The sequence below is a fragment of the Haliotis cracherodii genome, unplaced genomic scaffold (assembly GCF_022045235.1).
Source record: "Haliotis cracherodii isolate W230 unplaced genomic scaffold, xgHalCrac1.p SCAF_15, whole genome shotgun sequence".
NCBI classification, from domain to species: domain Eukaryota; kingdom Metazoa; phylum Mollusca; class Gastropoda; order Lepetellida; family Haliotidae; genus Haliotis; species Haliotis cracherodii.
In genome coordinates, this window is record NW_027266270.1 from 17,719,538 (window position 1) to 17,736,431 (window position 16,894).

The 16,894-nt window shown below is 40.3% G+C and overlaps 1 protein-coding gene across 1 annotated transcript in view; it reads right to left on the reverse strand.

Moving 5' to 3' along the window:
- Positions 1-4,971: 4,971 nt before the first annotated feature.
- Positions 4,972-16,894, reverse strand: part of LOC139462337 (oxysterol-binding protein-related protein 8-like) — a 135,766-nt gene continuing 123,843 nt past the window's right edge. Inside the window, 11 exon segments of the mRNA XM_071243988.1 lie at positions 4,972-6,879; positions 7,421-7,680; positions 8,225-8,410; positions 10,240-10,274; positions 10,276-10,341; positions 10,570-10,695; positions 11,921-12,018; positions 12,901-12,999; positions 13,821-13,917; positions 14,673-14,771; positions 15,173-15,254. Coding sequence (XP_071100089.1) covers positions 6,617-6,879; positions 7,421-7,680; positions 8,225-8,410; positions 10,240-10,274; positions 10,276-10,341; positions 10,570-10,695; positions 11,921-12,018; positions 12,901-12,999; positions 13,821-13,917; positions 14,673-14,771; positions 15,173-15,254 — 1,411 coding nt within the window. The 3' untranslated portion in view covers positions 4,972-6,616.

The window sequence follows — 16,894 nt, forward strand, 5'->3', positions numbered from 1 at the left end:
CCACTATAGATAGGGATTTATTCAACTTTCCATGATACACAAAACTGATTCTCACATGTCAAGTGTATGTTTCAAAAGAATGACAAATTTGACGTAATAAGCACCCAGGGCGCTCTCAAAATTTGAAATAGGGGGCTCTTATTAGAATATTATTTTGGTGGAAAAAAGAGAGTTGAAAGATAAATTTTGTGGTTTATGCTGACACACTGAAATGTTTATATGCGACAGATACATTTTTCCAGAATTTAATTGCCCATAATTAAGAATGCATATAACACACGAGTGCGTATTATACGCAAATAAATAAGTCTTGTGTACATTGATCAATCGGAAGGAGTGCTAATTGGGATTGTGCACTAGCCAATACATTAGCAAATATTGATGTGGGCGCTTATTAGAGCGGGGTGCTTATTACGTTGAATACGTACTGTAAATCTTGAAATTGACACGAGCGTGAATTAAATGCGAAAAATGCGAGTGGTCTTCACTCGCATTAATCAACTTCGCATTTATGTCTCCAAAATGACTGTTAAAAATAAGACGGCCTCACGGCACACTTTGGATAACGGTAATACCAACTTGAATATAAACACAAACAAGGTTTATTGAGCAGCAGTTGTAACAAGTATATATCAATGTCATTCAAAGAATAGGAATTACACAATGGGCATCCGGTGAGTTATCACTGCTGGGGTCAAGAGTTCTTCCCACTTTTGTCAAGCTTGTTGACACCTTCTCCGCATACCAATCAGTGAACTGTTATTATATTGTCTTTGAACTTCCTTTATGCCAGTCAACAGAGTAAACGTGAACTGTGTGTTGTTTTTAGGAAAACACTGTTTATTGATTTTTTTACGGAACTGCTCAACATAGTGCTAATAAGCGGAACTATCTGCTATTTGATTGGATTAAGGTAAGGATATGCATCATTCCACTGGAGATGGGGTGGAGGGAGTGGCATTGATATTGAGTCACATTTTTGGCTAGGGGGCAGCAGTCGTATTGATTTGGAGACACATTAATTTCAAGATTTACTGTATCTGATTTTCCCTATGAAAGGTTGAATAGTGTATACCTTACCTGAATGAAAGTAACTTCTGCCCTAAATCGATCTTAGCGCTAAGACTGGTGAGTCTATGTTATGGGAATTACGACCATCTTGGCGCTAAGATCGTGTTGTGGTATACGGACCCTGGGCAATACTGTCTATTATTCCATGCAGTTATTTCTGATCCATGCCACATGGTATTAACATAGTATTTATGTCAGGCAAGATGAGAAAAAAATCTCTTCATCAGTAGCAACAGAGCAAAATATTAAAAGTCTAGACTAGATCATGTTAATCAGGGCTAGCACATGTTCCAGACAACTAGCTGGCATGACTAACAGAATTGCTAAACAAGTACATAGATTTGATATCATAAACTTCGCTTAAATAGATCTTCCTAGAAGGCTTTTTCACAAATGTAACATTGAAAAAGTTGAAACTATTAAGCCAACAAAGAGATTTTATGAATGTTTCACTAGATCACATGCACCAGAGCTTGTGGCAAAGTGCATATTTAGCAACACTAATCATAATAATAAAAACAAAATATGAAATTGTTCAGCTCTTACATTCTGCTTCAGTTTTGCAGAAGAGACTTATAAAGCAAGACACTTTGGATGCAGGTAAAGCCAATCATCTGATAGTCTTAAAATGTTATCCGGAGAAATCAGTACATTATATTACAGAAGGATAATTGACATTTTAAACTGATAAATTTATTACATTTTCAAAAGTAAACGATACCCTAAATCTCTATGAGAATCAGTAATGAATCCACTTTAAACGAGTGTGACCATTCATTGCACCTAAAATATAATAAATACTGCTTATATCAATGTATATGGTATGAAATAATATTTTCTAAATGTCCCTGTAAAGAATTTTTTAAATTGATGATTTTCAAACTACCATGAGTTCTGAAGAAATGTATAATGAGTCTGGTTAATGCCGCTTTGAACATGATTCCAATTACATCAGGGCAGATCTTTACCACTTCAGTAATACCCATGTTAACAGGTATGGTTCTGATAATCTGAGAATATCAGAAAAGTAATTTAATAATACTTTCAATTTGTTTACTTTTCAGCTAAAATTGCCGGATCCATAAACCAAAAAAATAATCAAAATTAATCACCTTAGACAGGAGTTCTAATAAGCCGTATGTCAATGCAGCATTCACAAGAGCTTGAGAAACAGATACCGTTTTCGACGTAATAAGAAATAGGGGGCTCTTATTAGAATATTATTTTGTCGGGAAAAAAAACAGAGTTGAAAGATAAATTTCATGGTTTATGCTGACAGCCTGAAATGTTTATATACGAGAGATATATTTTTCCAGAATTTAATTGCCCATAATTAAGGGTGCATATAACAAACGAGTGAATATTATACGCGAATAAATAAGTATTGTGTACATTGATCAATCGTAAAGGGTGCTAATTGGGATTGTTCACGAGCCAATAAATTAGCAAATATCGCCGTGGGCGCTTATTAGAGCGGGCGCTTATTACGTCGAATACGGTAATTAATATCATTTGGCTTTAGTAAAGCATTTTAGACCTTTTAATCTGTTGACATCCTACAAATGGAAGCACTAGTGGTTTTATATACATGAAAGTTGCAAGGTATCGTTTGGAGAGCTACTGGTGAGGCAGTCCGTACAGTGTTACATATACAGAAGATTAAATATGTGTAAAATCTTATACATTGACTCCGACTGACAAGACGTTCCACTCTTCAAAGAACTTTACGGAAGATGTTTTGCTAAGACTATTTCTTCCTTCCTCCTATAACCTTGATTCATAGCCATTCACACATCAGACAAACTGTTTTGTGTTCCAATAACTGTAAACTTCCAATTACATGAACTGAACAAGATACCAAGGGAAAATGGATTCCAGTGTATAAAGGAATAAATTCAAAGTGGGCCCATATATCCCAGTTGTGAAATAGTGTAACTGGAGTTACCTCCCTTGATACACATCACCTCAACAGTGTCAATGTTCAACTAAATATTTGCATGTGTAGAGGAAATAAATGCACGTTTCATAAATAGTACTAATTGCACATTGTAAAAAAAGTTAGTCTGAACGCTAATGAAATACATTCTCCATTGTCTAATTCTACAGAACATGAAAGTTAAAAAGTTATGAAGTCAATTTTCAAGTGCATGCATATTTACCGAACGGAGATAAGATGTAAATGTAAATGTGAAACCAATTGCTAAAGGTTGGTAAATTCAAAACAGATAATGTACTTTGTAATGTAAACTTCTGAAAAACATTGCAAATATTTACAGTTATTCCTGTAACCATATCTTCACAGTTTCTTGGGGGAATTGACATTATTCAGTTTCAAATCGAACAAATATCCTAGCAGTATGAGTGAGTGAGTGAATTGGGTTTAACGCCGCTTTTAACATTATTCCAGTTATATCACGGCGTGTCAGCTTAATGTGGGAGGAAAGCCCGAAGTGATGCAGGTCAAAGAGGTTTACCACTTTGGTGAAACCCACGAGCACGGGTATGGTGCTGACAAACCTAGAAACATAATTGGGGTGAACCGGGATTCGAACCCACAATCATAGGTTTCTGGCGTGCCCAAGGGACGCAACTCTGCACAGCGAGTCGAGGCGCCTTAGACGACTGGGCCACCCGTGCACCCCCTCTAGCAGTATGAACGAAAAGAAAGTGATTAACATCATTCTGTACCAGATGCTTGAACCATCCACATGTGAACACTTGTTGCAGAAAACTGCTGCGGATTTTTGGGGAATATAAGCGGTCACATTGACGAAGCTTACAAATAGTGCAAGAACACTTGTTGGCTGCTGGGAAACAGACACGTAGATTGGAACAATGTGTGCGGAGAGACATCACCTGAACCAGGAGACACACAACAGTTCATTCGGGACCAACTCGTGTTATTCCGGGACAAGCCGAATGGCAACTCGTGCCCCTCTCATGGCCATTTTTGCGACCGGGTTCCGTCTTAGCGCTAACGGGCATACCTAAAGCAATTGTCAAGTCGTTGGGTAATAGTTCACATATATTTCCCCATGCATTATATTATATTTAGATGCAATTTAAAGCACATCGGGACATGCGTAAGTATACAGTATGATTGAACACATTTAACTGTGTCGTGGGTATATTTTTAGATGCAAGACATATGTAGACTCAAAAATTATTTCTGAGGATTCTTTGACAAAGAACTTGAAATCATACACGCATTTCGATTGGTTTGTCGTATTTTCGCACATAACATTCATCGATAGGGGGACGAGTCTTCTTGCAGGTTACGGAAAGGGGCGAGTGGTGACGAATGACAACACATGGGAGGGGATTGCACCTCGAGGCCAAGGTCAAACAGGAGTTTCAGTCCTGGAAGAGTTCTGTCTGTTGGTGACGTACATCTTCAGTGTATATCAGGATGACATACTCTGAAACAATTGTTGTGTACGCTTGATCTCGGTACAATTCATGTGTCCCTTGTAGGGCTCGGACAGGTAACTCGGGTACTCGGGTTGGGTGGGTCCTGAGTTGGACCCGGGTACCCACATGACCACCCGGACCCATGGTGTTAGTCACGTGACATACTGTTTAATGACATTAACAATAAAACCCTATGGCTACACTATAAGTATAGCTAATGTTCACATTTCTTTCTCACTATGCAGACATTCGTTCTGACTTTTATATGTTCAAGCAAGGGTAAAGCGTCTATCAACTGCAGATTATACATGATCAGATTGTTTTATACATGTATCTAAATAGTTTTTGCCAGGGCTGCAGTAAAACAATTCCCATTCTAACATTTTGTACCCAACTCTTGAGACCTGTAGCGGGTATCCGGGTAGGGCTGGGTAATAGGGTGGCGGGCACCCGGGTAGTAAATTTGGACTCGTCCATGGGACAAGCCCCTTGTGTCCTTCGCGTGAGATCACCAGTAGCGAGTGGTGACGAATGATAACACATGTGAGGGGATTGCACCTCGAGGCCAAGGTCAAACAGGAGTTTCAGTCCTGGAAGAGTTCTGTCCGTTGGTGACGTACGCGACGTACATCTTCGGTGTATATCAGGATGACATACTCTGAAACAATTGTTGTGTCCGCTTGATCTCGGTACAATTCATGTGTCCCTTGTGTCCTTCGCGTGAGATCACCAGTTGTGTTATCATTGTGGCGTTATCTTGCATCCAGTTCCAGAGAAGTAAGGCGTTGTGTCATCGGAACTGTCTACACAGCTACTGACACATTGTGACAGGATCAATGTCTGTCTAACAACACATTGTGTTTTTGGAACAATGTTGATCTAAACAGAGTGTGACACATTGTTTTAAAGGAGACACATCGTCAAAACAGCCACTGACACTTGTGTTAGGATCTACGTCTGTCTTGAAACATATTGTGTTTTTTCAACTTTGTTCATTTGAACAATTTGTGACACTCAGTGTCCAGATAAGAGTTATCTGAAGTTATTTATGAGAAGGGGAATGCAAGAGGAGTTTGTGATGGTTTTGCGGATCACCTCTGCCACAAGCATATATTCACACTGGGGGTTACGACATATTTCGTAACTACTAAACATCTAACACTGGTATTTGACGCCTTTCATCTATTTTACATCCTTCCGAAGTCAAGTGTGTGAGCCTAAATTCTAAATACCAAAGAGCATAAAATCACATAAATAATTTTTGTGGCATAAGTATAAAGGAACGAGCAAAGCAGTTTTGTTGCAACATATCATCTACTTCATCATGTCTGCAATATGGGCAAATCATTCAGCCGTGTCCCAACATCTCTCTCATGACAAAACACATCCACATTGAGAACTTTCCCAGCACTTGCCTGCTCCTCATCTTGATAATCACTGTCCCACGCAACTATCCATTGCAACAAAATGATGCTGTATTATCAATATTATTCCATGGTTTATGTACACAGCAAATGACGTAAGATCACATTGCTTCATCTAGGTAACACAAATTTTAATCTCTGAAATGTTGCAATGAAGTATAGTTGCACTACCTGACCAAGCCAGTTTTGTAGTCACATAATTCATTTTACGTTTCACCATCCAAGTCTTGTCGACCTGTCATTGTATGAAGTCAGATTGCACTTTTCAGATTACACCAGTTTTATCCACGCAAATAAGTCTGTACAGTCCAGATTAATCCAGTTTTATCCAGTGCCCTCTTCAACATGAGTCTGTACAGTCCAGATTAATCCAGTTTTATCCAGTGCCCTCTTCAACATGAGTCTGTACAGTCCAGATTAATCCAGTTTTATCCAGTGCCCTCTTCAACATGAGTCTGTACAGTCCAGATTAATCCAGTTTTATCCAGCACACACAGCATGAGTCTGTACAGCCCAGATTAATCCAGTATTATCCAGTGCCCTCTTCAACATGAATCTGTTCAGTCCAGATTAATCCAGTTTTATCCAGCGCACACAGCATGAGTCTGTACAGTCCAGATTAATCCTGTTGTATCCAGCGCACACAGCATGAGTCTGTACAGTCCAGACTATTCCAGTTGAATCTGGTACTAACATGTATGATTCTGGTTCTACCTGAACAGCCACTGCAGCACGACCTGGGCGGCCAGAACGATGGCCAGTAGGACCCACTCCCTCCCAGTGCTGCGTGCGACCATGGTGGCCTGGGCCTCCTGAGTCTGCTGGACTTTGAACATCTGCTGCTGCAGGGTCTTCAGGGACTTGTTGATATCCTGCTGGACTTGCAGCAGTGGCTCCACCAGCTTGCTCATGTTCTCCTCCGACATGCGCACCTTCCCGTTGCTAGGAGACTGGTGCAGACTGCTGCCTGTGTCTGTGAGGAAATAGCGATGAGAATATATGAGTGAGTGAGTGAGTGAGTGAGTGAGTGAGTGAGTGAGTGAGGTTTTATACCGCTTTTAGCAATATTCCAGCAATATCACGGGCTTCACACATTGTACCCATGTCGGGAATCGAACCCAGGTCTTCGGCGTGACGAGAGAACACTTTAACCACTAGGCTACCCGACCGCCCCCAGAATATATGAGAAAGCTACACAAATTGTAAATAGAAGAGTGTGTCATTAGCACGTAAGTGACAACGTAGACACAAAAGTACCATTAATCACTTGGCATTACTTAGGAAACAACTGAGACCTTAGTCTGCACATTAAAAAACAATAAGCACTCGCAATAACAAACATAGGGGGGCTAACTCTTTGTCATGTTACAATTACCTCCCTTACATTTTATCACAGTTATCTCCCTTAGACCTACAAGCTATACTGTTTACTGTTAATCTGTAGAAATGCATGTACATTAGTATAATAGTCAATGTTTACATAAAATTTCTGGTCCAGTTGTTGTCTGACTTACTTGTGCACTCTGAGGAATCGCTCTCATGGCGATGTTCAGGGTCAGGTGTCGAACTTCCGCTCTCATCCCTTCGTCGACTCATGGATGACCTTTGCACTCTGGGAATATTGGCCAACATCAAAGCCGACTTTTCATGTTTCTGTTCCAGACTAGTAATACTCATTGTCCGAACCACAGGGGTCCGATGTCTTGTGTGTGTTTGAATTATATACTCATTTTCATATTGCACTAAATCATTGCTTGGATCCCATGGCCGCATACTGTGAATAGAAATGTAACTTCATGACTTGTCATTGTAAAAAGAGAGAAAATTGTTTTCAAAGGGAGAAATAAAGAACTCATTATAAACTTTTCACTGGCAACAACTTGCTCCATGAAATATATGAAAATAATTTCTCAGTACAGAGTGAGTAAGTCAATGTTATTTTACGCCGCAGTCAGTATGATTCTTGCTTTATCATGGCACCTCCTAATCTTTACATCTTGGCTTTGGTTAAAAAACAATAAATAATAATAAAACAATAAATCAGCTTTTGGCATCATTTCTGATGTGGTAAACTATTACGGTCATCTTGTCTGGACCAGACAATCCAGTGATTGACATCATGAGGATCGATTATCGCAATTGGGACACGGTGATTTTATTACAAGCATGGGTTGCTGAAGACCAATTCTAACACGGATCTACATGTGTGACTTACACAGGGATATTAACTGAGGCAATTACCCTCAAAGCTTTTGAACCAAGACCTGTTTTTCCAAATATCGTTATACCCTGAGACAAGGGTGATATAGACAACATACTCAATATGTCTGTAAATCCAGTCAGCAGTTATCACATCTCGCTCGAAGTATTTGGGTATCCACTCCTCCAGCTTGGCTTTCCGTTCCCGTGCACCGTTGCGTTGTCGTTCTTCCAGGAAGTGTTTCTCCTGTGTGGCACGGTGCATGTCGGACGCAATCACAGCATCGCTGACGTTCTTCCACAGCCTACAACAACGTAGCAACAACACTGTAGGAAACATAACATTGAGTGAGTGAATTAGTCATAAAGCCACTTGGAACAGTACTCCAGGTATCGCGGCGTGTCAGCTTAATGTGGGAGAAAAGCCCAAAGTGATGCAGGTCTCAGACGTTTACCACTTCAGTGAAACTCACAAGCTTGGGTATGGTGCTGATGAACTGAGAAACATAATCGGGATTCGAACCCACAATCACAGGTTTCTGACGTGCCAAGTGACGCACTCTGCACAGCGACATCTGGGTCACAAGTGCTCCCGGGAACCATGACAACAATGCAGCATGTAACAGCACTCCAGATAACATAAGACAAAATTAATGTTTGCATTTGAATTTTGTAGATCATGTATATATAATATTTCCCAATGATAAAGACGAGACATATCTGAACAACTGCCAAGGCGGCCATCTTTAAATGCATATTGGAATTCTGTGAGTAAATTTTAGACACTAGTACACTACTGATATATTTCACAATTCAGTTTCATACACCTGTTTGTTGTTGGTGTTTGTTCACCCTGTTTGTGAGCCGATGTCACACACAAGAACATCACACCTTATGAGTGAGTGAGTATGTTTTTACGCCACTTTTAGCAATATTCCAGCAATATCACGGGGGGGGGGGGGGGGGGGGGGGACACCAGAAATGGGCTTCACACATTGTACCCACACACCTTATGACCTGAGGGATCGGTTGATAAAGAATTATCTTGCTTACATTCATTCAAACAAGTCTGGAATATAGGTATGCAGTGTCATAGAGTTAGCAAAACTCGTTGCAGACGACACAAACGAACCGAGTTACTCTCCTTTTCCCATTGCATTCGGATAAACAGAGGTTCATTTCAGAAAGTCAATGATACATATTTCAGCAAGTTACCAAAGATGTTTTCAAATTGATTTCTCAGCAGGCTGCATGAGTCGGCTACATGCACAATCATTGCCCTTTCATTAACCAATCAGAAGCTAGTATTTTAATATGAAGTAACATCTTCCAAAGGTAGCAGTTCATACCAGAGAAGAGATGGACTGACACATAATTGGTACAGGACTATTAAGTTATAGTGAGGTTGCTTATCAAGAAACAGCAAAGGGAGGACAGTCTCACTGATACACCACCATGCTTTCTAAGATGACATCATACAAAATACTTTGACTTTACAGCAGTTCACAGCAACTTCTTTCCTTGATAATTTACGCGCAAAGAACAATGACGAACGAAGTGTGGTTTATTTCATGATAAACATTGTTCTATCATGATGTCAATTCTGGAGTTTCAAACATGCGCTCGCAACTTGAGGATGCCTTATATCGGAAGGCGTAATTTTTGAAAGGGGAGTGTCTAGTGAGTTGTGCCCCATAGATGTAGCTGGCAACAGAAAAATGGCCAAACGATTACATCAAAAGTGGGAGAGATATGACAATCGTGTATTGGGAGAAATGGTAATCAATGTGAGGATTGTGAGAATATGCGGGAAATACCCACCTGTTCATAAAATGGACTTGTCTGACATTGCTGAGGTTGGATATTATTGAGGGAGTCATCATTAGTAAAATACGGGTAAATAGTTTTAAAGCTTGTACATTTTATCATCATCCTTAAAGAGACTGAAATTAATGTTTATATTCAAACCAGTGTCATTTATATTCCGGATTTTTGCCACTGAATGATTCTATAAATGCAAACATCCACAGTGAGAAAGGAGTGTCCACTTTGGCTTGGTCATGAATTACAGGTTACACAAGCTGTGGAGTCCTCCCTGCATCAAGGAAGATGATAAGCTTGTCAAGCATCTCACCTCTCCGACTCCATCTCCCCTTGTGTCTCGATGGGGCAGGGTGTATCTCTTCAGACGCTGACTCTTGATCTCAGGTGTTGGGTTCCAGAACAACTCTTGCTCCTGAAATACAGGAATAAATGTTCCTGTAATTCACACATAGCTGTTGCAGAAATTCAAGCATAAAAGTTCCTCAAGTACACTGTAAATGTTCCAAAAATAAAAATGAAGCTCCTGCTCCTCTTATCCCTGTGGACTGAACCCCAGTGTCCCCACCATGAAGCTCCTGCTGGTCTTAACCCTGTGGACTAAACCCCAGCGTCCCAAACATGAAGCTCCTGCTGGTCTTACCCCTGTGGACTTGTCCTTGATGTAGATCTCATGGTCCCAGTGCCCCTCCAGAGTGTACAGGGTGTCCAGCCCCAGCTTCAGCTTGCCCGTGATCCGGTTGGATGCCTCGCCACTACCCAGGAATGGCTGAAATGTACAGATGGCGTAGATATAAACTACCAATATACAATGGACATTACTTGGTGAGGTGGTGTCGTGTTCAAGATTATTGCACTTATATAGTGACGTGCATGCATGTGTGTGTCTGTGTGTATTACTGCTTGTACTTGTCCGGACTGATGCCGATTTATAGTGCTATGATAGATACCATGCCGCAGTTTAACATGAATACCCTACTCAGACACAGTATACTGACTCCGTGTCGACCAGTCCTTGTTTTAGGCCCTTAATGACGACCGCCAGACAGGGTAACAACAAGTACCATCTTTTAACGTCTTATGGTATGATGCAGCTGGGGATCGAATACCGAACCTTTCGCTCTCCGGGTGGACTTTCTACCACTAGACTGACGGAGGCAGGCTGACATTACTTGGTATTCATTTAGATCTGTTTAACTGGATGAGGCGAGGTTAGATAGGGTTAACATCGTGTTCAAGCTCACTGCACTTATATAGCGACATGCCAACACAATTTTATAGTGCTAGCCCACTGAGATACCCAACACAGACACAGCATACTGACTTTTATCCCCTTAATGCCCAGCGCCAGGCAGGGTAGCAACAAGTACCACCTTACAACTTTTGGCACGATGCTGCTGGAGAACACGCCCCCAACCTTCCACTCTCCAGGCAGACAAACTTTCCATAAAACCACAGAGGTGGTCTGTTAATGTAAATGATTACACTGGGAATAGAGACATCTGGATTAATCAGATTTCACTGTACACACACTCATGTTAGAATCGTCTCAGTGTGGAACAGTTTTCTGCTATCTTTTTATGTATATTGTATTTTCTTGAGTATAGTGCACACTTTTTAAAGAAAAAACACAGCTGTGTAGAAGGGGGTGCACATTATACACGAAATAACGAGTTTTGATGTTTTTTTCCCCATGGAAAGATATTACTGTGAGCACGTAACATGATTTTTTATCTCAAATTTTGAATTTGTACTGACCAAGTTTCTCATCACCCGTTCGTTTACTGGAATTTGCTGAAGGGGTAGATCTACGGTGTAATTTTTTTCTGCGCTTGACATTCGAATTATTTTTCCCAAAATACTGAATCCGCTAGAGGGGGGTCCGCATTATACGTGGGTGCGCACTATACTCAAGAAAATACGGTATATGTTTTCTCTGAACTATCAGATAAAAACAAGTTACTGAACAGAATCTTAATTTGTGAAAGTCCTACCTTGAGTTTGAATTCTAGTTCACATCTGTATCCTGTCTTGGGGCAGTCCAAGGTCACCTTGCCACCCATCTCCATGGTGAGAGTGCCGATCAGTATACCTGAAGTATACGACGCTCATCAGCTACATCACGCAACTGTACGGAGCTTGACACCTTATTTGTGAGTGAATTATCTCACGATATATCAACTGATGAAAACATACTCATCGGAAGGAATAGCATGACTGATGATAACAGTTAGTCTAGAACTTGTAAATTGTCGACCCATTTTACATGTGTATATTGATATGTGTATTTATCAAACAGAACTTGGCGAAAGTAAGGCAAGTGGCGCTATGTGGCAGCAGAGATTGTTATTGGTTTATTTGAGCTGATTGTCAATGGCAGCAAATGACTGAAGCACTTTTAAATGTTGAGTACTGTAGTGACCAGATTTTAACATGAAGTGTGATTAGAGTTATCTCCCCTGGTTGTTTACAAACATAACAGACTTGATTGTTCGAGAAGTTTCTGGATTGGACAGTTTCTGGATTGGACAGTTTGTAGAAAGCTGGCAGTGCCTATATCAGACTGACATGAGGGGGATTCATGTACTTTTATCTATGTGCTAGGTGCAGATTTAATACCTCTCGGGAAATACCAATTTCTGCCAGCTTCAAGACCATTTAAGATTCAGTGTGAGTGAGTTGGGTTTTTAACAGTATTCCAGTTATATTGCAGCGTGTCAGCATAATGTGGGAGGAAAGCCCAAATTGATGCAGGTCTCAGACGTTTACCACTTCGGTGAAACCCACGAGCACGGGTATGGTGCTGACAAACATAGAAACATAGTCGGGGTGAACCAGGATTCGAACCCACAATCATAGGTTTATGGTGGGGCAAATTTAGCACTGATTATTCATTGATCTTGAGCAGTACCACTGGGCCAAGGACAATAACAATTCATGGCATCACTGAAAGTTTCCAACAAGATCCTATTACCTTTACAATGGGCGTATGGCATTGTGATGAAATAGTCCTCCCCTCGCTTGAGGAACGTCAGTTTGGCTGTGCCATCCAGCATGGCGGATAGCGAGTTGCCTGCAGAAACAGTGTGGAGGTGTACCATGAGACATGATCAGTTGTCCACCGGACAATATGCGTCAACATCAGTTGATGTAACCTCTAGGTTAGTTTATGTTCCAAGAGCCCGAAGGGCAAAATAGCAGGCGACAGAAAACAAACGTAGACTTAGATCTATTTCATTTGGAAAATATCTGAAATATCCACAGATATCATTACATAATTAATTTGAGAACAAAAGTGTGGTTGGTATGTTGCAAAAGTAATGCCAACAGTTTGACAAAATCGATAGTTGGTATGTTGCAAAAGTAATGCCAACAGTTTGAAAAAATCGATCGTTGGTATGTTGCAAAAGTAATGCCAACGGTTTGACAAAATCAGGCGGGGGAACATAAGAAATGAACCTTACATGTTAGCAGGATACATTGAAAATAATAGAATGGGTCTCAGCCAATCAGAATCTGACATTTATCTGTAAGGTAAGGTAAGGGCAGTTAAACCATTGCATCACTTATCCAACCTGAGGAAACTACAAAAACTGAATTAATGACTCATTTTAATAGATTTATATGACAAAAATAAAAAACGTTTTCAAAGACTGTTTAAAATCTGTTTATGTTTTTCATTTCAACATTCCAAATATTATCCCTAATCAAAATGAATATCAAGGAACAAAAATATGAGAAACTGAAATAAGTTTTGGCTTTACCTGGAGGTGAATGTGTTAAGGCTTTTAGAAATGAAGAATGATATAAATATCAACTCTATACCACAGGTAAATTTGGTTTCCTATTTTGATAAACAAGCACATTCTGTAGATGTGCACTGACTGTGGTTACCATAGAACTTGGACTTGGCGAGGATGCTGCCGCTGATGTTGAAGCCGTCTCTCCTGTTTGTGACGAAGAAGGCCGACACAGGAGGATGGTGTGAGATCTGCAGCAACAAATAAACCCTCACCATTTGGTCGATAAGACATCTTTGTATTTAAGATTTTAGGGTTTTGCCTTCCTCTGAGCTTAAGGAGAAAGTTTGTTGCAAGGCTACCGTTTTCTCAAGCTAATTCTAATGTCAAAGTACTGATGGTCAATTTTTGGTCAAGGCGTAAGACGAGTGCAATATTTTCCTGCTAACCTAATATGACATCGTATACGGCCACTAATGACTCCATGACAAATTTATTATGCCGAAAAGTTTACACCATTTAGTATCATTGTAGCACATGTCATGTGAAAATGAAAACTTGACACATAAAATCGGCATAAATGACAGGACCAGTATATATATATATAATGCACTCAACATGCTCAATGTGAACATTTAAACAAGTATTATAACTAAAATGGATAGAATTATAATAAAACTGCCCGCATGTTAACAGGAATCCGTGGTCAACTGTAACTTAATAGCAGTCCGCTTATCCCTAACGACTGGCTGCTATCTATTCTGTTCCAATGTGACGTCATTGGTGTCACATTTCTTGTTTGTGACGTCATCGTATACTATGTTCAATGAAGTTGCTATTTATAAATCAGTGACCTCCATTGTGAGCTGTTTACTCTATAAGTATAGTAATAAAATCACAAACGTAGTTTCTTTAAAAAATAATTAAAAATTAATGTCTCTGCACATCACAATTCATTAATGATTATAATACCCCCATCAAAGACTATTGCACCTATAAGACGCACCTGTTCTGAGACATAGAAAGTCCGGCTGTTTGTCTTGGGGTGATGCCAGTAACATCGAAAAGTTTCTCCAATGATCGGGTTGTACGGTTTCTTTAATCCCTGATGATGCAAGATTTACACACGTATCAGACAACCATCCATGCTTCCAAGAAATCCTTTGAATTCATCATTTCACTGATTGGAAGTTTAAACATAGTCATCACAAATACCATTTTGAATAAGAAAATAGATTCACGAACTGATACAATGGTTGCTATGTTTCCTATCAATCAAATTCAGAATGCACCACCAGAAGGGCATGCAAATTTGTAATTGGTGGATGTGTGAGTGAGTATGGTTTTACGCCGCTTTTAGCAATATTCCAGCAACATCACGGCAAGGGACACCAGAAATGGGCTTCACACATTGTACCCATGTCAGGAATCGAACCCAGGTCTGTGGCGAGACGAGCCAAGGAGATGATGTCACATGTGACTGAATGTATCTGAAATTTCATTTACTTTCGGCTTCTTGTAGAACCCTGACAGGTACCATCGGGCAACGGACTTCATTCTGGTTAGAGGGTCTTCTTGCAGGACAGCTCTGGAAATCAGAGGAATAACGGTCAGTTTCAAATAAGATGAGGTGAGGTGAAATGGGGTTTAACGTCGCGTCCAAGACACAGCATACTGACTCCGAGCCGACCAGTCCTTGTTTTAGCCATTTAATGTCAAGCGCCAGACTGCGTAACAACAAGTACCATCTTTTAACGTCTTTTGGTATGACGCGGTCGGGGATTGAACCCCAGACCTTCCGCTCTCTGGGCGGACACTCTACCACTAGACCACGGAAGCGGTCCAGTTTCAAATAAGATGATACTTGGGCATAGCCTTCTCTGGCTAAAATGTGTTATACAGCCATCAAAACCACAACGGGTGGGGTGCGGCAATTGTAGTTGACAACAAATCAACAACTGCAGTGTCAAACACCAAGTTGACCCTGGTGCTTGCGGACATGAATAGTTACGATCATTTCAGGGGAACCAAGCCTTTTAAAACATTACAAACTAGAATGAAAACTAATCAACAGTTTGCATAAATTTCACCTGAAACACTCGCAAAGCATGTTTGTATGACACAGAAACAGAGCTCCAGATAACTTTTTGAGCAATTGAGTTTTTACTCAAAGGTTTCTATTTTAATTGGGTTATAACATTTTTCTTTGGGGAACCAATATTTTTGTCACTATTCATCACTCTAATGGGTTTTACCCAAAATGAATAAACATTTTGAGATTTAAAAAAAATAATAATAATCTTTTAGATGTAGATTCTATATAAGGGTTCTAACTATAGGCTTAACTTGGAAAGAAAACTAGCTCGTGATGCAGGTTTCAGACCTTTACCACTTTGGTGAAACCCACGAGCACGGGTATGGTGCTAACAAACCTAGAAACAAAGTCGGGGCAAACGGGGATTCGAACCCACAATCATAGGTTTCTGGCAAGCCCAAGGGACGCAACTCTGCACAGCAAATTGCAGCGCCTTAGACGACTGGGCCACCCATGGCCCCCCCACCTCCATAAGAGGTCTTGTCAGGAAAATTATATAGTCAGGTAAATTTCATCATCAGGTAAATTTCATAATCAGCTAATCAGCATCAAGGCTGATAAATTCTGAGTATGATTGAGCCTTTAAACCCTCATATCTATTTTCTGTATATTGAAACTGAATTTGGATCGGCTTGTTCTGCACTATTCTATCATAGTGGATACTTATTCCCCCTGTTGATTCTGGGCAAAATGGCATCTACACCCAAAAGGGAGTACCCTCGAAGGAATACTTGTGTTCTGTGTGTGGTTTCTTTTGTTAATTTTTGGAATCAAGCTTAAGGTGGTGAAATAATGAAGCCTAAACATTTCAGAAGACTGGGATCTGAATTGGCCCACAAACCGATGCTTCCTTTATTTGAATTGGGCGCTTACAGTTTCTCAGATCTTGGAGCTGAGAGGCACAGTAAAAGATTTGACTTTAGGACATTGCAGTTTTCAGTTCACTATCATATTATCTTCAAGGATGCGTTTGATGTAGTCTGTCAGTTTTTGACATGTGGCCATACCGATATAATGCACGTATTCCCTGTGCTGGTAGATATGTTTCCGTTCAGGTCAATGTGAGATCCTACATAGTGACACTTAACAGGAGATAGATTACAGGGTATCACAAGGACATCCTGACCACATAA